This window comes from Sander lucioperca, chromosome 11 (assembly GCF_008315115.2).
Source record: "Sander lucioperca isolate FBNREF2018 chromosome 11, SLUC_FBN_1.2, whole genome shotgun sequence".
In the NCBI taxonomy this organism is placed as follows: Eukaryota; Metazoa; Chordata; class Actinopteri; order Perciformes; family Percidae; genus Sander; species Sander lucioperca.
This window is the reverse complement of record NC_050183.1, coordinates 2,295,280-2,323,216: the sequence shown is the minus strand read 5'-3', so window position 1 is coordinate 2,323,216 and position 27,937 is coordinate 2,295,280. Positions and strand designations below refer to the sequence as shown.

At 39.7% G+C, this 27,937-nt stretch overlaps 1 protein-coding gene across 5 annotated transcripts; it reads left to right on the top strand.

Annotated features, from left to right (window-relative positions):
* Nucleotides 1-135: 135 nt before the first annotated feature.
* On the top strand, nt 136-27,462 carry LOC116055354 (lisH domain-containing protein ARMC9). Of its 5 annotated transcripts, none has more exons than XM_031307312.2 (26): nt 136-389; nt 752-920; nt 1,175-1,300; nt 1,587-1,757; nt 2,218-2,373; nt 2,508-2,600; nt 3,664-3,685; nt 3,977-4,134; nt 4,541-4,639; nt 5,521-5,556; nt 7,464-7,498; nt 7,594-7,705; nt 8,116-8,208; nt 9,723-9,813; nt 10,517-10,640; nt 10,895-11,034; nt 12,073-12,149; nt 12,926-13,000; nt 13,480-13,570; nt 13,886-13,938; nt 14,757-14,855; nt 15,641-15,750; nt 16,542-16,711; nt 17,256-17,361; nt 22,228-22,421; nt 26,172-27,462. In XM_031307312.2, the coding sequence occupies exons 2-26, from the start codon at nt 846-848 to the stop codon at nt 26,192-26,194; spliced, it is 2,529 nt and encodes an 842-aa protein (XP_031163172.1). In that variant the 5' UTR covers nt 136-389; nt 752-845; the 3' UTR covers nt 26,195-27,462. The 5 variants fall into 5 exon arrangements, with proteins under 5 accessions (XP_031163172.1, XP_035863133.1, XP_031163170.1 ...); XM_036007240.1 differs by having other exon boundaries at nt 3,661-3,685; nt 16,560-16,711; XM_031307310.2 differs by having other exon boundaries at nt 3,661-3,685.
* Nucleotides 27,463-27,937: the final 475 nt, after the last annotated feature.

The window sequence follows — 27,937 nt, the reverse complement described above, 5'->3', positions numbered from 1 at the left end:
AAGCACGTTTTCCTGGAAGACCGCGCAGTAATAACTGTTTTTAGATACATATCACACTAATATTTTTGCTAATAATAATCAATAAATAACGTTAGAACCAAACTGGACGCTTTCATATCAATTTTATATGCTTTCACGAAACGTAAAATAAACTGTTGTCATTATTTACGACATTTTCCTCTACTTTCCAGCCCCAACCCCAACTGTTTGGTTGCTAGGTGTCCTAGCGTCCTATTTGTGTACGGTTGCTAGCTAATGGCTACTTGACTAATATCAGTGTAAGTGAAGCCGATAAGCCTTGTCGAAAATGGACTGTATAAGCAATTGCGGATGAATACGTTAAAAGCGACATTAGCCTATTTTCACCAATTAAATGATGTGCGAATAAGGTGAGAATGTGCTCTCTTAACGTCAGATAACGTTAACTGATTAGCTTGTCAGCTAGCATGCTAGTTTGCCACATTTTTGCAAACGATGTTGTCGCTGAATTTTACTGTTGAAGATATTGTTAAAATTCAAAAGCAGGAACAATCTGATTGCTGTGTTCACGGTGTGGTTTCACAGCTGTAAAATGCCAGTAAACATTAACGTTAGATGTCTGTGTTATTTGGTTAACAATGTTGCAGCTTTACCTGGTAACCCTAAAACAACAATTGCATCATAGCGAAAGTGCTTTAGGATGGAGTTCTAAAGGTGCTAACGTACACTTATATGAGTAGTAATAGTGCCATGTACCGTCCTATCCTTACAGGCTCTACAGAATGCTTGATGGAAGTACCAGCGTTATTTAACGAGAGCAGCAGTCTTTGCTGTCAGTAGGTGTTGTAAAGGTTTTGGTCACTCACATGAGTTCCAGGGAGGCAGCCAAGATGGAGGACATCTTGGCAACTAAAGCCGATCTTCTTGGGATGATCAAGGAGGTAACAAATAAAAAAAAAAAAAGAATGCACCCAGAGCAATATGTAAAACAGAATGAGCAGCAATATAAGTGAATTAAAACTAAACAAGATGCACCACTTTTGTCTAATAAACCTTGCTTGATACAGCATGATATTATAGATAGTTCTGTCAAGGGTGTGCAGCTTGTGTAGTTTGGATGACTTTAAAGCACAACTTCATTCTGCACTGGTTAAGGTGGAGTTAATGGCACTTGCTTGTTCTGTGTCTTTTGTAGTACCTTACGTTTGAGGTATTTGAAGAAACTGTCCACAGTTTTGACAAAGAATGCAAAAGCAAAGGAAAGCTTGTCTCAAAGCCTCAAGGAAGTACTCTCAGGGACGCAAAGACTCGTGGCATTCAGGTAAGTTCTTATAACCTGTTGTTTCTACAAGTTTGTTAATTATTCGTGGAGGTGGCACCTATGGATGGGCAGGATGTTCCAGAGTCAAGACTGGCTCACATGTTTTAAAACATAGCCTACTTTCTATCTCTAAACAGTGTCAGGTCTTTTTAAAAGTTCTCTTATTGTGTGTCAGTTATCATTGTGTGATATGTACAGTAGATAAAATGATCATTAAGAAGTAGCAAATTGTTATCGTTGATGTATTTTCCCCCAACACACTCTTCTTTAACTCTGACTTTTCTAGAAAGACCTTCTTAGCTCTTTTGATGATGGAGACCACAAAGTGTTCTTTGAACTGTGGACAGAGAATATTCCCTCTGAGATAAAAGACACAGACTCTGAGGCGCAGAGCCTGGAGTTTTACCTTCACATCCACTTCACCATCTACCCACTGAGGAGGCACCCTGGTAGACATGTATGTAGATTACATTTTTGTCCTACTTTTTTTTTTTTTATTTAAATGTTCTTTTAACCAGAACATTCATTTGTTTAGATTATATTCACAACAAAACTCAACTTTGTCATGCAACTCTACAGCTGAGCTGAATATCATTACGTGCTATTTTTCAAAATGTCCACTAAGCTGTGCTCCAGACTTGTTCTCAGTGGGCTATCAATGAGGTTTCTAACCTCTATAATATGCCTGTCACTGTGTTGGTCTTTGCAGTTTGAGTTTATTTATTTATTTATATGCGTGTGACGTTATTTTATAAAAATCAGCAGCTTCTTCAGTTTTCAGTGGTGGTAGCAGGCCAAGAGACAGCATCTAATTGAAGAGAATGTGTGTATGCAACATGTTTTAAATTATGTATTAGGCTTTACTGACATGTTGTCATTGACTTGTAATAAATATTTGAATTTGAATGTTTCCCTAGGACCGAGCTGAGTTTGAGGAGAGGATTTCCCACTTCAAGCAGTACCTGGAGACTCGGGGAGCAGCACTGAGCCAGACCACAGAGTTTCTGCCTTACTATGCTTTGCCTTTCGTTCCCAACCCTACTGTCCATCCATCCTTCAAAGATCTTTTTCAGGTGCTTAGCTAATTATGGAATAATACCTAGTTGGTTGTTGTTAACTAGGTATTACATATGCAACAATATTGCCCAGTGCCTAATTCATAATGACCGCGACCATATTTCTCCCATTCTACCTTCTGTATATTTAGGACTCTTGGATACCACAGTTGAAGTATAAGCTGGAGCAGTTTATGTCAGTGACGCTGAAGCCATCAAACACCCCAAGGCTGCTGAATTTATATGTATCCTTAAATAAAAGACAGACAGAATGGGAAGGTGACCTGTTATTGTAACTAATGTCATCGTGACTCACTTGCATGTCATTGCTGAGAAAATCATCAGAGTACAGATTGGTGACAGGCTCACAAATGGTTCCTTACTTTAACCCCTGGGAGAACAACTTAAAGATTTAACACAGGCCGAGGATAAAGTGTTTCAGTGCAGTCATTAACAGTTAGACTGTTGTCCACACTTGTTTGTTTCATATCCTGCAAACAAATCTGATTTGCATTCATAGATGGCTGTAAATGATAGATGGTGTTTTAGTATGGTAGAACCTAACCTGACACTAACTCACCCACACCACTTCAGAGTAGAAGGGCAAGTGAAGGATAACAAGAATTGTTTTTCTTTTACTGGAAATCCAGTGGCTCGACTTTCCTCCATCCGCATAAAAACTAAACCCTATCCCTATTGGCCGATGATCAAAGCATACAGATTAACATAGCAACTATCATCTCTAGGGCTGGCCAAAGAAAATTGGTCTTGTTTGTACTTACGTATATAAAACATAAAAGGTTATCCAACACGTATAATCTTTCAATATGCAAACACTTCAACAGGCAGCACTTTTGGCAGCTGACACAACATATGCACACATGAAAATGTCCTGTTGGTTGAGTGCCCACACACGTTAACGTACTTACGTGCATATAGACGCACTGAATGACAGCTGTGTTTGCCCACGGTGTTGGTCTATTGTCCTTTATTGAAAAATATCGATCCCTCCCTTTAAAACAAACTAGCGTTGATTCTATATTGACAATTATATCTCTTCGTACAATACAACGGATTAGATAAATCCTTAAAAAAAAAAATGTTATGACAAAGTTGTCCGCTTCAGACAGGATGTATAACATACTGTGGGTTTGTCTTATTTCCAGTCAAACGTAAGCAATACATTGTATTATTACATACTCTTTTGTATGACTATATCTCTGGATAAGGACACAAATACAGTAGAACTGTTTGACTTGTGTTCAGTTGAGTGCTAGTGTGTATTCTTTAACAGGCATTATGCAGAAGGATGGAGGAAGGAGTACTAAAGGTAAATAGCCCTCTCACATAATCTACTCTTACTTTTCTACTTTTACTCAATGCTCCCTTATAGGTGGAACCAACATTTGAAGTATTGACTGGCAGACTTATTGTGAAAAGATTATACACACATATTCATTCTTTTTGTATATACATTTTCAAATGACACATTTAATATTTAATTAAAGAACACGTGTTAACCTTATGATTTACACAGAGAATGTCACTCATGATATGAATGTTTTTTGTTTTTTTTCCGTTCTGCAACCTTTGCCTGTTGTGTGTTTGTGTAACTGCACAGAGGCCATGCAGCAGTTACAGCTCCAACTGGTTGAATCGGACCGGCGCATCACTAGCTATGTACGGAAGTTCAACAAGATGCAGGCCGACTACCACAACCTGATTGGAATCACTGCTGAGCTGGTCGACACATTGGAGGCCACCGTCAGTGGAAAAATGGTAGGTCAGCTTGACTGTGGGGCAAACAGACACACATTCTTATAGGCAAAAACTATATAGACTGGCACAAGACAGACAGACAGACAGACACACACACACACACACACACACACACACACACACACACAGACACATTTGAGCTAATGAGTGGTGCACACACAAACACTGGACAGACACAAAAAGGGTTTAATTAGGCCATTCACATTTATATATACAAACACTTCAAATAACAAAAGGCATTTTTATACACAAAGCAAAGTTTGTATTACTTATTTAATATGCACACACATGCACATAACTGCCAGATGACACGGCTGTTAAACAGGGACACAAAAATGGCAACCCTGCCCTCCCTCTACCCACACACAGTATGTCAAAGCTCAAGGGGCCTGCTGTGTTTTTGCAGATCTCCCCTGAGTACCTGCAGAGTGTGTGTGTTCGCCTGTTCAGCAGCCAGATGAGGCAGAGCGTGGTGCAGAGTACTGACTTCACCAGACCTGGCACTGTAAGTGAGAGCATCTCTCTTCTCCCCTGTTTCTCCTTCACACCTCACTGGTAGAAGCATAACAAAACACAAGGCCTCAAGGCAAGATGTTTTAGGTACATGTATGAAAAATGTGACACGGGTGACTGCTGATAGGCAGTCTTACACCTATGTAAATATTAGCAGAGGAAAGTGCTCTTAGGGCTTTACCACACAGATGATGGTCAAGTTGACATTGTGTTTGAAAAGGATAAGGATGTTTTAAAAAGGAGGGTTTATCTGCTGTAAAGTGTCCCCATGTCCTCTGCATCCTGTACATTGTGCAGCCAACATTAAGCCATGTAGTAATGTAGTAATCCTGTAGTTTGAACCCTGGAAATAGGTGACTGGATCCTGTTGTTGACTCAATATACACACACACACACACACACACACACACACACACACACACACACTTGAAAGGCTTGTTGAAAAGTTTAATATGCATGGCACAACTCTGAATGCAGGAAATGAACAGTTGCAAAACCAGTCAACAGTGGCTCACACAATGTAAAGTTTATAAACCACTTTGATTATAATGGTTAGAACAAAAAGGATCCATATAGTTGATTGCATGCCAAAAGAGATGGTAGAGTAGAACTATTCAAATTAAACTGCAAATAGCTGGTCAAACCTTTCATATCTATCTTTCATATGATAGCTGTTACAGTGGGACTATGACACAGATAATAAAAAAAAAAAAAATGTCCACACTGAAAGCTCGACAATCACGCTTACTGTCAGTGGCCTCCATTGTAGTGTTGAACTCTGGTTTGTGAAATCTTGTTTCTTTCTGTCTTGAACTGAACAACTTCTTTCTGTGTGTTTGTGTTTTTGCGTGTGTGATGCTTTTGTTCACAAAGGGATATTACTCTATGAGTCCCTATGATGATGGATATGTAAGTTTTATATGGTTTTGTCTTTACTTCCTGTCATCGCTCAGATCCCCGCTTCTCATCTTGCTTATGCCTCGCCATGTCTCTTCTTGCTCCTCCTCCTCCTCCTCCTCCTCCTCCTCCCCTTCTCCTTGTGTCTGCCTCCCCTTCCTTTACTATAGATATACAGTACATCTTGGCCTGCCTTTGTACTCAGTATATATTCCCTGTCATTTTCCTCTGTTTCCTACTAGACTGTCCTAGTTTAAAGGGATTTTGGCCTTGTTTTGTCAGGCCACTTGTTAAGCCAAACGAGCGTCTCTCTCAGGGCGTACCTCATCTCATTCTCAAAGACTGTAGTCATTGTTATTCCTCTCAACTCTCCTTATTGGTTGTCTGTCTTCTTTTTTTTAAAGGTAAACACTGTCAGTTGCAGTTTTCTCCCCTAACCATTTGTTGACAAAATGAAAGGACAAGAATGGCCAACACAAGGCGCTTTGATGTAAAAGCACTTCTCTCACGCTCAGGTTGTCAAACATGGTAGATTAAATCACAGCTGTTTGAAAAGAGGCAACTAGAATGCTTTTTATATATATATATATATATATATATATAATTGTGATGGTTCTTAACACCATCAATAGCAATCACTCAAACATATGATAAAACATATTAAATAGTAATACACATTTAGTTAAGGTCCATGGAATGTCAGGCCAAGCCTTTAGCTGTTGTATGAGAAAGGGATGGAAATGAGAACAATATGAAAACAGCCTAAATCTAGCAGCATTCAAAGGGTGCTTAGTGTTAATTTCCGCCAAAGAGGTGAAGAAAGTAAAAGCATCTCTTATGTAAACTGTGCATTGTCAGATTATTTGGGTCAAGCCTTTGCTTTGTGTTTACGATTAGCTGAAATCTGAGAATACACATGGCCTTAAAATCCAAGTTGTAGTTTTTCCTTGTTCCTCTTACGGCATCTTGTTTGACCCCACTATTTGTACATTCAGCATAGGTGTGTGGCTTCCTGTTAATAGACAGCAATGGAGAACAATTGTTATCTGTAATATACATACAGTACATCTCTTGATCAGGGCCCCTAGTGTACAGACCCCATCAGTGTCAAATGTCTCATGGAAACATGTCCCCCTTGCCCTTCAGCATTCTTCAAGGCAACGGAAATGTTTACAGAGAAAGGAATTTGGGAGGGAATCCAGGTATCGATGTTCTCCCCCACTTCCGTATTACCTGTTGCACACCAAAGAAAAAATGTGGCCAGACCACCTGATACCTTAGACAACACGGATCACTCCCCTGACCTTACACTGCTCCTGCTATAGGCCTGACCACCCAGGCTTCAGATTGGATTTCAGGGCTCAAAATCAGCGCTCAAAATCCCCTTTCCCCAGTAAAAACACTAATAATGAGTTATTTCAGTTTTCTTTCACACACCCACACTGCCGCCACAATGATATATTTACTCTGTTTAGTTGTCTCCATTTCCTTTTCTCTAAAACAATAACAGTACACTTAGGTGTAACAAATGAAGGAATGGCTGTTTCACACTAACCTCACCCTCTCTGGTACTTTTCAATTGCTGAATTATCTTAGCTTACTTTTCACTGACTGCATGGGCAATGTTGCCGAACAGTACTATACTTGTATGTGCAGGGTTTCAGCATGTACCACAAGCATGATGTATGTGCATGTCCAAAAAATGACTTATTTTGACAGTAACTTGATTGTTTTCGATGGATAACACTGGGTAAGTAGGGGGACCACATAGTACAGATAATAAAACAGATGAACAGTCGCATGGGTTGTTTTCCATGCTCTAAAATAACAATATGAGACACATAATCTGAAATAATCAAATTCTAAAAAATACCCTGCTCCTCTTTGTCTCCTTTTCCCAATTTTGCTCACTCTTTTAGGCCTCCTCGATGTTACGAGCATCCATTGCACCGCAGTAAGTCTTAAATTTGAAGCTGCTAATCTGTACAGTTTGATAAGTGGCATGATAAAAAAAAACATGGCTGGCTTGTCCTTTTTACTAATCTCCAGGAGATCCAAGGAGGTGCCAATGCTGCCCTCACTGGACTATGAGAAGCTGAAGAAAGACCTGGTTGAAGGCTCAGACAGACTCAGGTCCCTGCTGCTTCAGGCACTGCGCTGGGTGAGTATTCCTATTCCTATTTACAGTTTATAAGCATTTTACGAAAAGGCTAGTGTTCTATACTGTACAGTGCATGTTGTAAGGGTTGTTGGATGATGTTTTTAAGATGGGCTAACGAAGCAATGCAAGTTAAACAAAGCACATTTCACATGTTTTGCCACCTTTTTTATTCTTAGTTAACTCAGCAAAAGTTTGCCGTCTTAGCATACAGTATATGCTGTTCACACAAAGCCATAGCAGCCCAGTGCACCTATTGTGTTCTACTGAGCAACTGCATTGGATCAGTGTTTTACTTTAAAACAGCTCATGAGTACAGCAGTTTGTGAGCACCGTTCATATTCACGTTGCATGTCTACTACTTTAAATCTACATTGGTGGGTCTGTTTCTCACGTTTTTTTTTTTTTTTCAGAGACTGACTCGCTCACTCCCTGGTGAACAAAGAGACACAGTGCTTCAGGCCTTTATCAGTAACGATCTGCTGGAGCGTTACAGCACTAAACAGGTGGGATACTACAGCTTTTAATGTAATTGCATTGTGGACTTGAACTGAACTGAAATGACAGTGATTTGTTTTACCCAAACTATATTTCCTTTAACCATCAGAGCCAAAAATATAAAATACCTTCTTTTCTATTGGCCTCACTGCCTTATTAATCCCCAGGCTCTAATTTCAGGCAGGCCTGAGCTGGTGAATTGGAACCTTTGCTGTGTGCTCATGCCATTGACTTTAGACCTATAGACTGCAGACAAACTGGACATAGCATTTCAGATGTCAACTATATGAACTTCTGGTGATGAACCCAGGATGGATAGGAGTCACAGGACACATTGATAGGAAATGTATGCTATACTTAAGTCATATAGTAACTCTTCATTATTCTCTTGACAATTAATTTAAATTTGACACCTGATTTCCCACAATATTATCTATATATGTAATCTCAATGGAAACTTCTTCCCAGCCTCAGATTAAGTATCATTCTCTTTTTATTTAACAAAAGGCCAGAGCAGGAAACACTGATTATATTCAAAATGTCACCCTTTGAATGCTTTCTGTTCTTTTCACATTCCCTTCACCTAGTCTTTAGTCATAGGGCGCCATGCTAAATACAATCCCTTTACAGAAGAGTAAGTAATCCTCACATCACAACTGAGCTCTTTGTTAATGTTGTTACCACGGTGCTCCAAGCCACCCCTACTAGAACCATTTATTGTAAGAGCCACAATAAGAAGGGTGTCAATTTCTCGTAATCATATAACAAACATAAATATTCTGTGTTTGACAATAGCCAAAAATGGTAACAGAAGGAAGTTTTCCCAACGCTCTGGTCAACAGCAGTTCTAGCAAAACTGATAGCATGCCCCATTCGAGTTGATTGAGCCAGTTTCATAAAGGTCCATAAAGATGTGTGGATTAACTCATCTTTGTCTCCATGCCAACTTCAATTTAAGGAATTCACAAACAAAAAAATCTTACTGACAAAATAACATCACGCTGCCCCCTCTGTGCCAAACACACTTCAAAAAAAGTCATGACTGTGTTCAGACTATGTAACTTAAATTGTGCCTAATTTCAAGATTACCATCTGGGATGTGACTGATGCAGTGTAGGCTACTCTGCATGACAAGGTTAAGTTTAGCTATCCTATCAAACTTTCTGAAATTAGACTGGGAAGTTTCCACACAGCGTAAGGTGATCTGATGACCATGTGAACTACATGAAGTAACATCTAAATGTAGCATGCTTCGTTCAAAGTTTCATCGATACATTTTTATTTCTACATAAAGTGACAAACTGCTTGCAATGGCCCAATGAGGGTAATGCTGGAGGTTCATAAAATCTTAATGCAATGCAGTGGAAAGTTATTGTCTATATATAAAAACCATTGGCTACTTTGCTGCATAGGTTTCCAACCTGTTTTACGTATATAATTCCAGCTCTGCATCAGTTTTGATCATTTACTACTGAAAGCAGTATATAATTCTAAACTTCCCCTACTTTTTGTGTTTTCATAGAAAACGGTGCTTCATTTAATGAGATCGAAGAACGAAATTACCCGCCAATACATGGCTCGTCTCATTAATGCGTTCGCTTCCTTTGCAGAGGGTAAGTGCTCAAGCATCATTATTTCTTTGAAAGATGAGTCATTGTCTGACTGGATGCATTTGGAGACATATAAGATTCACGGAAGACCGCAATGGCTTTTACCATAACTTTCCATTCAGGTTTGAAACCACTAATGATCCTCTGCAGCAGCATGCCAGCAACTTTGGAGGACATTTTGTAAACACACGATGCTGGAAAGACACATAATTTAGGCTGACACAAATTACTTTCTATTATGTAGTAAGTGGTTGGGGTAACATTCATTCTTATGAACAAGGAAAAGTTAGGGTTATTTATTTATTGTTATTTATTTGTCAGAATGACTCTTTGGCAGTCTGAAATGGCAGAGGGACACAACTTGTTGAATTTCTAAAAGATTTTTAAGAACCTACATTTTTTTAAAGACTCCTTTTGAACTAAATTTATTCTCAGTAACAGGTAGTGCTTGAGATGATAGACACATTTTTGCATCAGGTTTACCCATCATTGGTGAGTCCGGTCAGCTTTGCTTTTGTTAAGGTGATAATTCTGTTGTATTGTGTTTGCAGTTGCACCTATTGGAATCTATGGCTTTTCAGTGTTGAAGCCACTACTTGTAACTTACATAAATTTTTTTATTGAGAATTACATTGCCAGTAAGGCCTTTTAAGAAACCTATTTCTTGCCTTTTGATTCTAATTTCATGTTGCGTTAATGCTTACAGGTCGGGTTTACCTCTCCCAAATCCCAATTCTTCTGAAACTTCTGACAGAGGCGCTCAGGACGGAGGAAAAAGACTCTCTGAGTAGAGAGAATGTGCTTGTGGCCCTGCAGAAACTCAGCCTCAGGTACTTTTTAAAACATGCAAAGTGTTTTTATACACCCTTGTTTTTTTAAACTAAATTGTAAACTAAATTGCATGTTTATACACCAGATTATATACCTGTTTGTGTATTGAACAACCAGTCATCAGCTAATTATCAAAAAATTGGGAAAGTTATTTTTTTCTTGGACATCAACCAGAATTCCTGTCCTGTTGAGGAACACAAATATTTCTCTTCAAGTTGCTTTTAATTCATCATTTATGGTCATGTCTTGGTAGAAGGAGCCAGCAGACAGCCATGATAGCAGACAATCTGATTGGCTGGCTGGTGGATGAGCTGCAGGACTCCGACTGCCTGAGTGACTACACCCTAGAGTACTCTGCTGCTCTGCTCATGAATCTCTGTCTCCGAACAAAAGGTAAAGGCGAGGCACAGGTAGATACAGAACAGAGACACTGTTGAACAATTGTAGAATACCCAACCCTTTTGAGTTTTGGCTGGATATTTTCCTCACAGGACACTTTGCTTGTACGTTTAAATAGATCAAAAATACTATATACTGTAGTATATTAGACCATTTAAAAGCATTTTTCAAAATCTATGAAATTTACCATAACTATATAATACCATGCTTTATTCCCCAAATGTTTTCAATATACAGTATACCACTCTGTATATCCAATTGGCCCTGCTATGCTATACCAAAGGCTTCTTGAAGTGAAACCAAAAAAGCATATGAAAGAAAATCTTATCTTATTAATAGTCCACTATGTCAGTGTCAATCAATTGTATCTCCTTTAAAGCCACATACATTCTCTGTCTAACATTGTTCCTGTTGGGTGATTTTATTATGGGCAGAGTAAAGGCCATTATTTTTCGGGTTTGCATTTAATACAACATTTTAGCTTTTCCAGCTTCTTCTATACACGCTGCTTATCAGTGCACACTCCTTTTTTTCTTATTTCCTCTTACATCATATCTTGAGTGTATCTTTGCTAATGCCACTCCCCTTTAAAGCACATACACATCAATAAATATACTCTTTCTATTTCTCAGTACTTTTTGTTGTTTTGTTCATTTTTGTCTCAGTTGCCCGGGGCCTGCTTTTTATAGACTGCCACAGTAAAATACTGCACTGCATTTGATTTATTAGTGGTTTTGTTATCTTACACGCAAAAAGATAAAAGGCAATGGCAATTTTGAAAAGAAATGATTGGGTTGGAGGGAATCAGCAATTATTAATCTGAGTGTAAGGTCTTCTTATCTTAATACAAACAGTCACATTGTAGGATTAAATACTTTTGGGTTGTTAAATTGATGTGTGATGGTGTGTGTGTGTGTGTGTGTGTGTGTGTGTGTGTGTGTGTGTGTGTGTGTGTGTGTGTGTGTGCGTGTGTGCGTGTGTGCGTGTGTGCGTGTGTGCGTGTGTGTGTGTTGAATGGCTGTCTTTGTACAGGAAAAAGGAAGTGTGCAGAGACCGCCAAGCATGTGCTAAAGGTTCTCACCGACCTGCTTGGACATGAGAACCATGAGGTGATGCACACACTTCCGTGAACACTGAGTTTAAATGCACAATGCATGCACTGCGCACAGAAAACACATTCACAGAGGTTGAACAACATGGACACAGCATACATAATTAATATTAAAAGGTGATGCTCACACATTCAGAGAACAACAAATGTGCAGAATGAATGTTAATACAGGATACAGAGTACAAAAGCATCTACAGTAGTGTCTTAAAAGGACATCGCAAAAGAGAGTTGGTTACATTTTGTAGCATTAAACTTTAATCCAAAATGGACAACACATAGCACTTCATTAGTTTACATTGACATGAAGACAGCATCACCACCTGATCTGTTAAAATACCACTGTAATCCAAGCAGACACACCTAGGGTTGCCATAAAACTAAGATTATGATGCCTTCCAGAGTTTGCGGCTGTTTTAATAGAAATAAGCTATGGCTATAGGTTAGTCTATAAAAACGTATACAACAGTAACACTAACACTAGCTTTCTTTATGAAAGGATGTCAGCAACTTTGGAAGGCTAATAACTCAATCTCTTGTCTCCCTACTGCTAGGATAATTTGCCAATTTGTATCTATGACATACTGTACGCCTATAAAAAATATACTTGTATTTGGATCCACTGCATAAGCATTCTTTCCTCTTTGTATCCATGTTTCCTTGCTGTGGCACGTTCATACAAACTGTTACCATTTGGCGTGAGATTATAAAGATAGAGGCTGTGTGTGTGTGTGTGTGTGTGTGTGTGTCTGTGTGTGTGTCTGTTTGCTCTCTCAGATTCGACCATATGTGAATGGAGCCCTGTACAGTATCCTGTGTATTCCCTCTGTGAGACAGGAAGCCAAAGAGATGGTGAGATAGTAGAAATGTCTTCACCTGCTTGGAGGAAACAGACCCAGTTTGTGTTTTAGCTCTGCATTTGTCTCTTTGTGTCACCACGCAGCCAGTGTTTGGATGGGAAACAACAGGTGTTCACAGTTATATGACACAGTCACTGTACCCAGATACTGGTGAACTGTTGGGTTGTATCTGTGCAGGAGAGTATATGGATATGGCTGTGTCCATCCTGTCCAACAAAGATCATGTTCAAGCAGATCTCTCACACATCAATGATCATTATTATTAACACAAATAAAATACGTTATAATCAACTTAAAGTAAGCACTTTTGACCCCCAGCCAATTGTTGTTACAGGGTATACTTCCTTTGAATACTCAGTCACTGATTTTTATTCTGAAGCTAACTAGAAAAATAGCCCTTGCATTTGTCTATCAGCTGTAAAGTTTTGTGCATACACCGGTGTGACTTGTGTTTCCCTCACATCTGTGCAGAGTGTAGAGGAGATTCTCCGTTGCTACAGCAAAGAGGAGAACCCAGACCTCAACAGACAGATTGAGTTCATCATAAAACAGCTAAACTCAGGTTAGTGAAGTCAAATTTACTGTTACACTGGATGTATTCTACTCTATGTAATGTACTGACTGTTTATGTATATTTAAAGATAAAATACTGTACCAGATGAAAGTGACATTGTGCTAATTTAGGGTTTGGGGCAGCTGGTGTTAGTGGTGTTGAAGTCATTAGTGGTGACAGAAGTTCTGTACTCGTCAGACAGGGCAGAGAATTGAACAACTTCATGTAAATGTAAAGAATGGTGGGTTTTGAAAGTGTTTTATAATGTGTTGGAAAATCATCTAACTTGTTTCATCCTTCATGATCTGGCTGTGTTTCACCCAGCTGATGAGGAGGGGCCAGAGTCAGACGATGAAGAAGAAGAGGACGACAATGATGTAAGTCCTCCCCTCAACCCATTAGGCATTGATATGGTATTGCTTTACACCATGTAGTCCCAACTATAGGGCTATATTATCAGTATATAAATATATCAGATCAAAAGAACAAAAATGAGGAATGGATGAAAAACGAGGGTGAGGGGAAGCACGCCCAGAAATAAACGCCTCATATTTAACACATTTCCAAAAACTATAAATTGCAATCTCAGCATGACACAGATATTGGGTGTCTCCCACCTGTGTGTGTTTGTGCATGTGTGTATTAGTGGGGGGGGGGAGGGGGGGTCATGGTCTTCGCAGATTGGATTCTGTGAGAAAGTGGGAATGGCTGCAGTATCCTTGGTGTGTGTGTGTGTGTGTGTGTGTGTATGTGTATGTGTATGTGTACAGTATGTGTGTCCCCCTATTCCCCTAGTGGTCGCATGCAAATTCCTTCAGTGCGAGTGCCTTTATTCCATTGCCTCTGATCTCAGATGTGGTGTTTTTTTTAGCTGCTATCCATTTACCATTGCTATAAGGGTGAACTGATATATGTTCCCCACTTGTGTAAGGGAGTCCAACAAGTGTAGACTACACTGGTCTCTTAATGGCACCGTTTGACTTCGTGCCAAACATTGTAGTAGTGTTTGTCCTAGTTTGTAGACTCACATCAATGGTATTGCGAAATAGTTCATTCTAAAAAGGAAATTAGGCACCACCAAACTAACCATAGTCACAAGGCTGAGATCATGTTAGCTGTGTTGATTTCATTACATACTGACTGTTAAGAAAAATCTGAATTACTAACACTGCATACTGTCATTGTCTTGTTACAGGAAGATTTAATGGAAACAGACCTAGATATAGAGGAAGTTCTCCAACCACAGCCCAGGGAACTGTCTGGGGAGAGTCTGCTTACCACGGAGTACCTGGGGGTTAGAGCAAAACACACACACTCACTACACTCCTCCCTATGCACAAGTTAAATAAACATGTTGTTTGCTTAGCAGACACAAACAGCTCACAAGAAGGCTGCAATAAGCAATTGTTAGGTGTTGGTGCATGTGTGTACTACACAGTTCCAGCTAGTTCAGAATGCAGCAGCTAGTGGAAACGATACCTGGAATAGGGGGAACTGTTAATGTGTGCGGCCATGTGTCACGCGACAGAGACAGTAACCCCTTATGAATTGCAAGATTTTACATCATTGTGCTACTTAATGCTAGATGGCTAGAGGAAGGACACAAGCAGGTCTTCACATTTAGGAAGCTGTTCCAATAATAAGTGTCTAAAAACATACAAGCACAGATGGCAACTCCCCTAATCTGGAGATTTATGATTGTTGTCATCATCATGCTGCACTTACACTGAATTAGTAACTGAACCTCTGACCCCTCATAGAACTGATTGACGTTTTGTAATTACTCATCAGTAGGATGACATGCTAACACCATATAACCAGTTTGATGATGATCTCTAGATTGGTCATGTACGTGGGGCACTGGACATGGGACAAGCTCTGGCAGACAGCATGTGTTGGACACACGTAGAGAGCTTGGACTGTGGACACGTTCCGACCGGGCTTTATTTGTTGCATAACATCATCGCTACAATCTGTCTCTCTGTTTAGGAATGGCAAGTTCCCAATTTAACACAGATATATAACATTTATTGTAATGTGTGTGTGTGTGTGTGTGTGTGTGTGTGTGTGTGTGTGTAGATTATGACCAACATGGCAAAAGTGAAAAGGAAGTCGATCCCTCTGCCACAACCAAGTGTTGATGAACCCCTACAACGGCCAGTCACCCCAAGTTCTCATCGTAACGTGGTGTGAGTTAAATACACACACAGATAATGTCAGACAGTTTAAATTGCAGTTCCTCTTAAGCAGACATGCTAATTCATGGTGTCTGTGAGTGTCAGTGTCAGGTAACAGGAAGTGTATGATATTGTAAGGTTTAGGGTACTTTAGTTGTACATTGTACACTAGGCTAGATAAATTCATATGATGTCTGGCCTCTCTTTATTCATATGATGTCTGGCCTCTATTTATCTTAAAGTGGATCATTTTACAAAACTCATAGTCTAACCTGTAGGTCATTTTGACAATTATTGTGCTGGCACAATGATAAGGAAGTTCCTACATTTATAAAAACTAGTGCAGTAGGTCAAAGCAAGAATGGGTTCAAATACATTTTGCCATTAATCATCGCAAAGCCTGTAAGGGAATGAGTCAGCAGGATGAGATTGGACCTGGAGACGATATGTACTGAAAGGCAGATCATTGTCAATAAAAACTATTATCCAGATAGCAGGGATTAAAGAAAGAGTTATTTTAGAGTAATGGATATGACAGCTATGAGGGAGCAGTGTACTACACATTACCTGGCCCCAGTGATAAGGGAGCACCGACTCCCAGCAAATAATTGATACACAGGAAGGATTCACAACTTACTAACTGCAACCAATGGTAATGCTAATCTTTATTTATGTAGCACGTTTGAATATAAAGTTAGAGTGTTGTACAACTTTAAAGAAGTAGCCCTTATGAAGGTAAGAAAAAAAACATCTTGATGCAAGTTCTTACAAAACCTGAGCTGTATTGTTTGTGTCATGTGTAGGGATTACCGATCCGGCAGTCAGGGGGATGAACGTAGCCGGGACAGGGAATACCCTCTGAGCAGACAGAAGAGCGACGAAGGAAGCCTGCCTCCTTCTCGATACAACTCCCGACCTCCAACACGCTCTGGCAGTCGCCCCAGCACCGCTGACTCCCTACGTCACAGTATCGGTGGGTGGATAAAAAAAATACATTTGATAGCACATAGCAGTAGAATCTCAAAAAAAGTTCAATATTACGTCTTTGACCATGTCAGAATGCTGCGTCTGTTCATCAGATGTATGCAGTCAGATTACTCATACTTAATACACTTTGTGCATACTGAAAATCAGCTGCATATTTGTGGGACAATTTAATTTCCCTTCCACCAGCTGCTCTTTATTTGGTTTATGTGGATTTATTTGATGTGATGCCCAGTGTCCACTAGGCAACGAAGCTCCTGTGACTTCCTCAGAAAGCATAAGGGATAAAGACTCAGCAAAACGGGCACCAAATGGCTAAACCAAATGACCTATGACCTTTGACTTTCCACAAAACATCAGCGTGACATCAGGTTGTGCTCATGTGTTCCATAGTGACCATAATGTGTAACAGTACTGTTGCATTGTTTTATTTAAGTTTTGAGTTTAAATTTGAAAGGCAGATAGGTTGATATAATTCAAAAGGTAGTAGGATGAAGGTCTAATATGTCCTCCTCTCTGTCACAAACACTCAGACTCAGAGTGTGGCCGGTTGTCCCAGGAGTCCGAGTTGGAGGGTCCATATGAAGGACGAACCAGAAAAGGACGTTCCCAGGAGGAACACAATGGACACTCTGCCAGGTAAACTGCACACACACGCACGCACGCGCACGCATATGTGTGTGTATATATATATATATATATATATATGTGTGTATGTGTATATATATATATATATATATATATATATATATATATATGTATATGTGTGTGTATGTATATATATATAGTTTATTGTGGGGCAATTCGCTCTCAAAATTAAAAAAAGCAACAGAGACGATTTCTAGTCCCTCCCTTTTTAGTCAGCCAGCTAACGCAAATATATACACCAAACTGCTTTGCGAAGATGTCGGCTGAAAAAAATATTTTTTCCATGGATAGATTTACACTGTGTACAGAATTATTAGGCAAGTTGTATTTTTGAGGATTCATTTTATTATTGAACAACTACAGCGCTCACAGTCAATCCAAAAATGTTAATAAACCTCAATCATGAATATTTAAGGAAGTAAAAGTGAGATTTTGGCTTTCTAATGAGAAAATCTATGTGTGCAGAATTATTAGGCAACTCTATGTGTGCAGAATTATTATGCAGCTAAATGAAAAATGAAAATGTTACCATCTCACTTGTTTATTTGCATCTGTTAAAGTGAGTATAATCAACAAACAACTCAATTTAAACATTTCTGAAAAAGAAAAAAAAAATCAGTGACCAATATAGCCACCCTTCTTTTCAATAACAGTTATAAGCCTTCCATTCATGGAGTCTGTCAGTTTCTTGATCTGTTGATGATCAACTTTTTGTGCAGCAGCCACCACAGCCTCCCATACACTGTTCAGAGAGCTGTACTGTTTTCCTTCAGCGTAAATCTTCCGTTTAAGAAGGGCCCACAAGTTCTCAATAGGATTTAGATCAGGTGAGGAAGGGGGCCATGTCATTATTCTGTCATCTTTGAGGCCTTTACTGGCTAGTCACGCAGTGGAGTACTTCGATGCATGTGATGGAGCATTGTCCTGCATAAAAATCATGGACTTCTTGAAGGATATAGACTTTTTCCTGTACCACTGCTTGAAGAATGTACCTTCTAAGAACTGACAGTAGGTTTGGGAGTTCATTTTGACTCCATTTTCAACCCAAAACTAGCTCCAACTAGCTCATCTTTAATAATGCCAGCCTATACCATCACCCCACCTCCACCTTGCTGTTGTCTGAGTCGCAGTGGAGCTCTGTGCCCATTAGTGATCCAGCCACGGGCCCATCCATCTGGTCCGTCAAGAGTCACTCTCATCTCATCTGTCCATAAAACCTTTGAAAAATCTGTCTTCAGATATTTCTTGGCCCAGTCTTGACGTTTCAACTTATGTTTCTTGTTCAGTGGTGGTCGGATTTCAGCCTTCCTTACCTTGGCCATTTCTCTGAGCACTGAACACCTTGTACTTCTGGGCACTCCAGGTAGGTTGCAGTTCTGGAATATGACAGCACTGGAGGATAATGGGTTCCTAGTAGCTTCACGTTTGATTCTCCTCAAATCTTTGGCAGTTAATTTGCGGGGTTTTTTCTCAACACGTTTCTTGCGACTCTTTTGAGTATTTGCTACAAAACGTTTGATAGTTCTGTGATCACGCCCCAATATCTTAGCAATTTCAAGAGTGCTGCATCCCTCTGAAAGACTCTTTACAATTTTTGACTTTTCGGAGTCAGTTAAATCTCTTTTTCTGCCCGTTTTGACTGAGGAGAAGAAGCTGCCTAATAATTATGCACACCTTGATATAGGGTGTTGATGTCCTTAGGCCACACCCTCCCTCATTACACAAACATACATCACCTGAAATGCTTAAATCCAATAAGCATTCAAGTTTATATAGCTTGGAGTTGGAAAAAATGCATAAAAAATTATGATATGGTCCAAATACTCATTTGCCTAATAATTCTGCACACAGTGTAGATACTATACGTCTGCTAACTTCAAACAACTGGGTGTGTGTTGTGTGTGTTGTCATGCTGATTTGAGCACATTCTAAATGTCTAGTTGACCAATCAGATTGCCTGGTTGGATCTACTTGTTGTATAATATATATATATATATAAACTACTCAACAATATACAGGCCTACAAGTACAAGCTAAAATGATTAGACGATTACAGACAGAATTGATGATACTTACACACTTTTACTTGAGTAACATTTTCAATGCAGGACTTTTACTTGTAGCATAGTATTTTACAGTGTGGTATTAGTACTTTTACTCACGTAAAAGGATCTGAATACTTCTTTCACCATTGGTGTTTTCATGTACTGTATGTTGCTGCAATTACATGTCTGAAACATTGAGAGATCTTAAACTTGAAAATCAAATGTATTATCATATGCATTAGAAGCAGTGCATTTCAGTTCAGTGAACAGTTTGTGCTCTGGCTACCTCCTGATGGCACACAACGCAAGATATAAAATACATTTATGGAATTTGCCGCAGCATGTTTTAAAGGGCATTGCAAATGGAATGAGAATCTGCTGCCACAGTACTACTGTGGCAAAGAGGGGCATCGTCACTTCTGAGGAGGAGAGAAAGCCTATCTTGACCGCAGGCTGGTTCAGTTGCTCAAAGAAGGTGGATGACAGGTTACGGTACCCTCCTGAAAGGGGCCTGTTGTAATTGCAAATGTTCAGTTCACTCCTCAACAGAAGTGAGAAGGCAAGCCTATAGCTAGTTAGAGGGTGAGGCCTGTGTGAAATCAATCTGAGTCATTGCTATGCAACGCCATATCTCTCTGTTACTGTATGGGTGTCTTTTTCTCAGTCAGAACCACTGAATTCAGTCAGGGTAAGCAGTGGGTTATGAAAATAACAGAAGAGATGGATAAAAGATAAAGTACAACATAAGAAAGAGGAGTCTGTATGTATCATGTATAAGGAAGTGAAAATTAGAGATCTATTAAGAAAAACAAACATATATAACATACTTATGTGTCTGACTTAAAAAGAAGCACAAGAATAGAAAGAACACGTTGTTTGGTAGCAATTATCACGGAAGAGAGCCAGAGTGAGGTTGTTGGGGAATTATGCAAATTAAAATAAATGGTGCAAGTCAGCTGAGGTTCCTGTGAATCCCTGAAATGCGTGTCAGTGCATTTGTGTGTCTGTGGAGAGAGTTGGCAATTGTTGCTCCACACCGATCGGTGACTCAGCACCGCCAAGCTGGTCTGTGAGACTGTGACATGCGTTTAAACAAGCAGTTCCCACAAAGAGACCCATTCAATCAAACCTACCCTGCTTCTCCTCTCCTTCAAATCCCAGAGGAACTTGACTCCTGAATCCCGCCAAGAGTAATGAGTCCCAGGAAACCGCTTCGGTTATCCCTCCTCCCATCCCCCCAAAAACGTAAAACACCTCTACAATACGAACTTCAGTAGCCTCATTTCACCCCAGTTTGGGAACAAGACTTTTATATTAAAGAGATTTTAGGACACAGTCATTGATGCTTAGGTGAATAGAAACTTAGCAACACAGCAATTTGGCAAATACCAAAAGAGAAGATGGATATTTATGCTTTTGCTTTGAGGTTAATGAATTCTCCCCCCCTTTGTTTTTATTTTAGCAAAGCTCTGCTTCAAACTCATTCAAGGTAACACCTGGGGGGCCAGCCAGGCTTTTTCCATTCAGACATCAAAGTTAAAGACTGAAGTCTTGACACCTTGTTTCTCCTCGCATTGCTGACTTTGTGGCTATTTATGCAATGTCCATACACATTTCAGTCTCCTGTTCCAATGAGAACCTGTTTAAAACATGCAGTTATACCAGATGATATCAGGCATGTTGGATGCCAATATTACTACTGTGAACTGAAACAAGAATGAGCTGACTGAAATCTATCCATCTATTATGGTATGGGATTGCTCCACAGGATGTAGGTCATTTGGCACCTGCCTGATGAGGACATGAGCAGAGTTTTGGGCCTTCACTGTGTTACTGTAGGCAGAAGAGAAATGCATGCAATATGATCCTGTTTCTCAGACTCACACAGACATGCAACACATTTTGTGGTTTGTAAAGATTGTGTCATTTTCATAAAAGGATGCAACTATGAAGTGTAAATACATCTGAGTATTAGAGCATGTATAGAACAGAAAGTAAAAATATGCAGGGAGGATGTCATTAATGGAGATTCACATTTTGAACACCCTATGATATTGTATACAGTATGTTTTATAGTATAAAAACCTGCAACTAGAAATCACCAAAAAATATATAGAGTTACACACACACATATATATATATATATATATATATATATATATATATATATATATATATGAATAAACTCGGCACCTCAACAGTCTGCATGGTATGGATGACCCTAATGATAGCTGTCCCCATTGGGTATGTCGGAAGTTTCGATAAAGAAGTCTGGCAAGCCATCACCAGAAGTGGAGGCTATCGACTGAAACAAGTGAAATGGATGCTATCAAGTGTCGAGAGCAAGAGGCTTGTGCAAGGTTGATGCTGTACCCAGGAAAGCCATGATTTCTGTGCTATGAAACCTTCTGTGAAATGAGATCTGTTTGTGGCTGTAGTGTCTCACGACTACTGAGCAGCTCATCAGATAAAAGGATGACCTCTCTGAATGATCTTTCTAACCGTAAGCAAGTAAGAAATAAGAATAGCTGTAATAAAAAGTAACTATACAATAATCAATATACAAGGCTGGCTTGGTCAATGTAGCCTTAAAATGGTAAATTGTGTAGATGTTCTGTACCCAGTTTAGCTGTTAACTTGTCTTATTTTGTCTTGTGTTTTATTTTTGAGCTTTTTCATAAGCCAATATTGTTTGATTGTCTGCTTTTGCAGCACCATTTTTGTATCATGGTGTTTGTGCTGATTAGTGATTTAGTGGTACTTATTTTTGTTTAATATAATTTATTATTTCTTCTCTTTTCCCTGTCATCAGTGGTGATTATGTCCCTGCATTTACAAGCCAGCCCAAGATTCCCCGTACACCTGATGCAACAGTTAGCCAGGACACCAGTGCTCACCGGGCTCGAGGCCCAGCTTTGGCACCCCAGTTCTCCCAGTCGGAGCCGCAGCCGAGTAACCGACCAGGCTCCGCCAGCTCAACAGGAGGAGGGGGACGACAAAGTGGAAGTAAGCATGTACCCACCAGCCATTGCTGGCAGATTTTGGTTCGCGCTGGTTGCTTTATCTACCCTACCAGACACTTTGGAAGATAACCAGCTATGTAACTGTTTATGTCAGTCTTTTTTTCGTTTTCCAGCACGAAACTTTGAACATGTCCAGGTGTGGGTAATATGGATAACATCTTGCATAACAGAATACGAAATTTTATATTTTATGCTAATATTGTAATATAATAAATATGGAAATGTCACTGGCAAACTAACCACAGAAAATAACCACAAATAATGTGGTTACGTTTTGTCAAATCCTGGACATTAAACAACCTTCAAATCAAAGTACTCCTGCTCCTTACATACAGGTTTTACCAGAACTGTCGACTCTTGTTCTAAAAACAAAAGAAGACTTATAATAACATGCAACGAGACAAAAGTGGGATTAACTGTAAAATGACAAATCGTGCCCCAGTTTCCCTTGAGCTCACATCTTAATAAATAAATAAGCTTAGATGTTGGACTTCTCAGCCAGCTTTGAACATAATGTTTTAAATCTGTAGAGCCCTACTTGTCTTTTTGACTTTCTCCTTTACAGTCCTAAAAAAAGGAGAACCATGAGTCAGGAGAGTATGATTGTATGCTTTTGATGGTTATATTCATCTGAAGTTGTATAGCAATCAAGTTCTAGTGTGAAAATTACATTTATATATATATGGCTGTTAAAATAAAAAAAAAATAAAAGTAGTCCATTAGTTTTTTCAGCTCATCCCTACCATAGCCACTTATACATTTGCTGTCAACTTCACAGAACTTGAGTCACTGCAGGGAAGATGGCCTGACCAGTTGCTCTGGTGCTCTTAGTTGTTGGTGATATCATCTCTCCATGCCCTCATGCGTCTTAACTGCATTTGATGAGCAAGTAACTCCGGCTCTTACGCCTGGTGCCCTTACCATAAAGCCTGTAATAGGGCCTAATGGTTAGTCCAAGCCACCACATCCTAGTGTGTGTGTGTTGTACTTATGAGGTCTGGCAAGTGTCAGACATCTAGTCAAGTCAAGTCAAGTCAGCTTTATTGTCAGATGTGCTATACATGCATGACATACGGCACAAATGAAATTTCAGTCCTCTCAGACCCACGGTGCAAAATGCAATAAAAAAATAAGTGTTCTATAAATAGAAAAGACATAGAATAAACAATCAACAATTTAACATGACATAAAAATGAACAATCAACAATTTAACATGATATAAAAATAAACAATCAACAAGGCATACAATAAACAATCAACAATCACAATCACAATCAAGGCATTTGAGTATTTACATGACAAAATGAAATTAGGATAAATAAAAAGTATTTAAAGTATTTTAACAGGTGAGGTAGAGCAGTGTAGTGCAAATAAACAGGGTAAAGTGAAATGTGAAGTCCCTGAGTACAGAGTGTGTGAGTGGTATTGGGGGGTGCAGTCCTAGTCTGTGGCAGGGGGCAGAGGGGGGAGGGTGGGCAGAGGAGGGAGTGAGGAGGGAGGGAGTGACGGTAGAGCAGGGAGGGAGTTGAGTCTCCTAACAGCCTGGTGGAAAAAACTTTCCACATGGAAAACGTCTTTGAGCCTGCTGGATTTGGCCCGGAGACTGCGCAGTCTCCTCCCTGATGGCAGCAGGCTGAAGAGGCTGTAAGATGAGTGGGTGGGGTCACCTGCAATCCTGGTTGCTTTGCTGGTGAGGCGGGTGTTGAAGATGTCCGAAAGGGGGAGGGGGGGGAGAGACACCAATGATCTTCTCAGCTGCTCTCACTATGCGCTGCAGAGTCTTGCGGCAGGACACGGTGCAGGCACCGTACCACACGGTGATGTAGCTTGTCAAGATGCTCTCAATGGTGCCTCTGTAGAAGGTGTGCATGATGGGGGATGGGGCGCCTGCTCTTCTCAGTTTGCACAGAAAGTTGTGGCTCCAGGACAGGTCTTCAGAGATGTGCACACCCAGGAACTTGGTGCTGCTCACCCTCTCCACTGCAGCACCGTTGATGGTTAGTGGAGTATGCTGGGTGTGCACTCTCCTGAAGTCGACAACAATCTCCTTTGTCTTCTCCACGTTCAGGTGGAGATTGTTGACCTTGCACCACATGGCCAGCCTGCTCACCTCACTACTGTAGTTTGTTTCATCGTCGTTGTTGATGGAACCCACCACAGTTGTGTCGTCCGCAAACTCTATTTAAATCTATCGACTCATAACGAAGTCACCTAATCGTAGTTCCGCTTTAAGGGCAATAAGCAGGTGCACATGACGTGGCTAGCAAAAGACACTTTTCCTGTGAGCATCTTTAGCTTTTATTGGTATGTATTGATTTTATTTGCAGACGCATAACACTGCATAACATCTAAATAATGAAAAAACACAATGTATCAGGAGAAGTCAAGAAGCCACAGGCTTATACAACGGACCTACCCTCAACTTAAGGACAAAAAACAAACAATAATGAAAAAGAAAGAAATATGAAAAAAAAAAGAAAATAAAACTAAGCTAACATAATTTGGAAAAATACAATAAAAATAAATGACAGCAAGAAATATGCAAAATGAGCAGAAAACTGACCAATCAGACAACAATCCAATAATAACAAAGAAATGCATGAAGAACAGTACGGGGTAAAGTACTGGCCACATTTTGGTTTGTAAAAAGGAAGGTGAAGATCATCAATCTGTCTAGTAATCTATGAATGAATTTGGGAATTCAATTTAAAAGAAGTGGCTAAGCGATGATGGTAAAGAAAAAGGCAAGAATATATATTTATATATAAACGCACATATCTGATGAATATTTATGTGATATACTGAAAGAATGTTCAGTTTCCTGAACAATGGAACAGAGGTCTTGTTAGAGTTTGAGAAAAAAAAAAAGCAAATAAAGTTATGAATGGATGGGTATGTATTTGCCCAAACAAAATTACCATAAATCAAATAGAGATAAATCATGAAATAATATAAAGTTTATGAACATTTATGAAATTTCGTTGTTTGCTAATGATCCCCAGTGACTTCACAGTTTTGGTACGAATATAATGAATGTTTTTTTTCCAATTTAATTTCTCATCAGCTAAAATGCCTAAGAAACGAGTATGTTCCCTTTCTTGAGCGTCTATGTTTTTCATTTATTTCTACTTGAATGCAGCTTCTGCTGACTCGGGCGTTATAATACCTAATGTTTGCTGCTTGGTGGAGTCTGGCTACAGAGACACCAACCGCACACTGAGACAGGATCCCCTTTAGATCCATATTTGGTAAATACTTCCTTGACTGACAACTTGGCTAAGGAAAGATAGGGAGGCATTTTTGTAGCTGACCACCCACTCAGCCAGCGCAAACTAAGAGCCGCCGCTGCCTCGCCATGTTGAGAGGATGGGAAAAAAACTGTATTATCCTACCAAAGTAATTTCAACAAGGCTGACTTCACGTGATGACAGATCCTCGTTACGTCGCGGTGCAGCTAGAGAAAGTGTCGGAAGTGCAGCAGTACCTCTTATCTGAATGATAAATGTAATGAGGAAATCAGATTTTCCTTTCTCACAAATAGGTGGGAAAGAATATAACAAAACCCAAATCCTTACCTTTCCAGTTATATCAAGATGATAACAAATCTTAACATGTCAGGAGGGGATCTCCTTTAATTTTCTTTTTATTGATGTTTAAGTTCAAATATGGCTGTCCTCTACCTTCTCTTTTTTTTCAAACCCCACATCCCTTCCTCTTCTCTCTCCTCCATCAGGCAGCCAGTCAAAGAGGAGGTGAAGAGGGAGCTGTCACCATGGAGTAGCACTATCTCCCCGGGAGCATCGGGCTTCCTGTAACATCATCCGCCCAGGTTGTGATCAGGTTCAGGGTAACAGAGATGGTCGAGGCTCAGCAGCAGCAGGAGAAGGGGCTTGAACAATGTGAAGGATTGTGGCCCCCCCATTTTTTTCTCCCCCTACCCTCTTCGGCTTCAGCACAGACGACTTCTGTAACATAATACAGAAATAACCACAGCCATCCAACTCTGTGCACCTTGTAGCCTTAGTTGGCCCTGACTTTCTCATTGAGGTGATAGTTGGCACACCTAAATATGTGTGACATCCTCCATCCATGACAAAGTTATTGTGGAACAAGATGCAGGTGTTCTAACTCGGAAGTATACCGTAGCTCCGAGTTGGGGCAGTTCAAGAGAACTTATTTGATCACCTTTCTGGTTTTCGAAAATAAGCACATTACATTTCTTCACATCATTAGGGATAAACAGAGTCTCATAAACAGAGCTTTTTGATACATCCTAAACAAGCGCAGACCACTTAAGTCTGAATACGAGCTGACGTGTTCGGACTTCAGCACAGCGTGGTTTTACCTGGTTTTAACTACATATAAACGGGGGATTAATGTTACACTAATGGTTTGGAAAACCAAACATGATTAGACCGAGACATAAATGTTTGATAATCTTTCTGTGATTATCACAAAGTGTAATTAATTTATTTATGAGCCCTGGCAAGGACATGTTTTGTCTTTGAAATGATTGTACAGATATTTAAAGAAAGAGTGAAAGCTCCTTTGCTCAAGTTCTCATCTTGATTCTACAAATCTATAATCTTCTGAATTTACCTACGTACTGTATATATATTGATTTCTGACTGTGGTGGAATATATCCCTCCTCATAAATAAATAACTCATTTACTTCAGATATAAAACATGATATCAGAGTAGCTGCTTTTGTTTAACTTATGCTCCAGGAAATGTTTACAAGAAAGACACAGATCTTGACATGAGTTGTCAGTGCATGTTTCTTTAAAAAGATTTAGAAGTGCTTATTGCTATTAACATACGCTACCATCCATACAACATCTGACAGAAAATACTTGAATTTGTGTGAACATCTTAAATTCACCATCATTTGCATTGTACATGTGCATTGTTTTCCAGGTGTGGTGATGTACAGTATATTTATGTTCTATGTTGTTAGAAATGAATTTTGATATTTTTGTAAGACATTTAAAATAAATGTGTGACATGTCACCTGTTTTCTAGTCTTTGGAATCTATATCCCTTGCCCCCCCCCATTAACTGCTATATCATATTGAATTTCTCAATATGATGACTGTTGTTGAATGATTCTTAGGTCTGTGCTACATGCCAATTGGCTGCTGCTTAGATTCGCAGCTCAGTCTTGAATCATAAATCACCTCCTCTTACATAATTACTGCCAGCCAGTAGTTGGCATATTGTGCCCACACAGTGTTGTGTGCTCGCCTTTGTGCTGCACTCTGCAAAGACAAAAACTCTTTGTGCTCAACTCATCAAGATGTCACGCAGCAGGAAGATTTCTGCTCTGTTGTGAACTGAAAGCTGTGTCACGCTCGCCAACTCACCTGACAGATGCACCCTTACAAATGTCCCGGGGACATGCAGAAGCCTTCATTACAGACCCCATGAATGATTATCATTAGCATTCAAGATATACTAGAGGATTTGTTGTCATTCATTACTACTGGATACTTACAGTC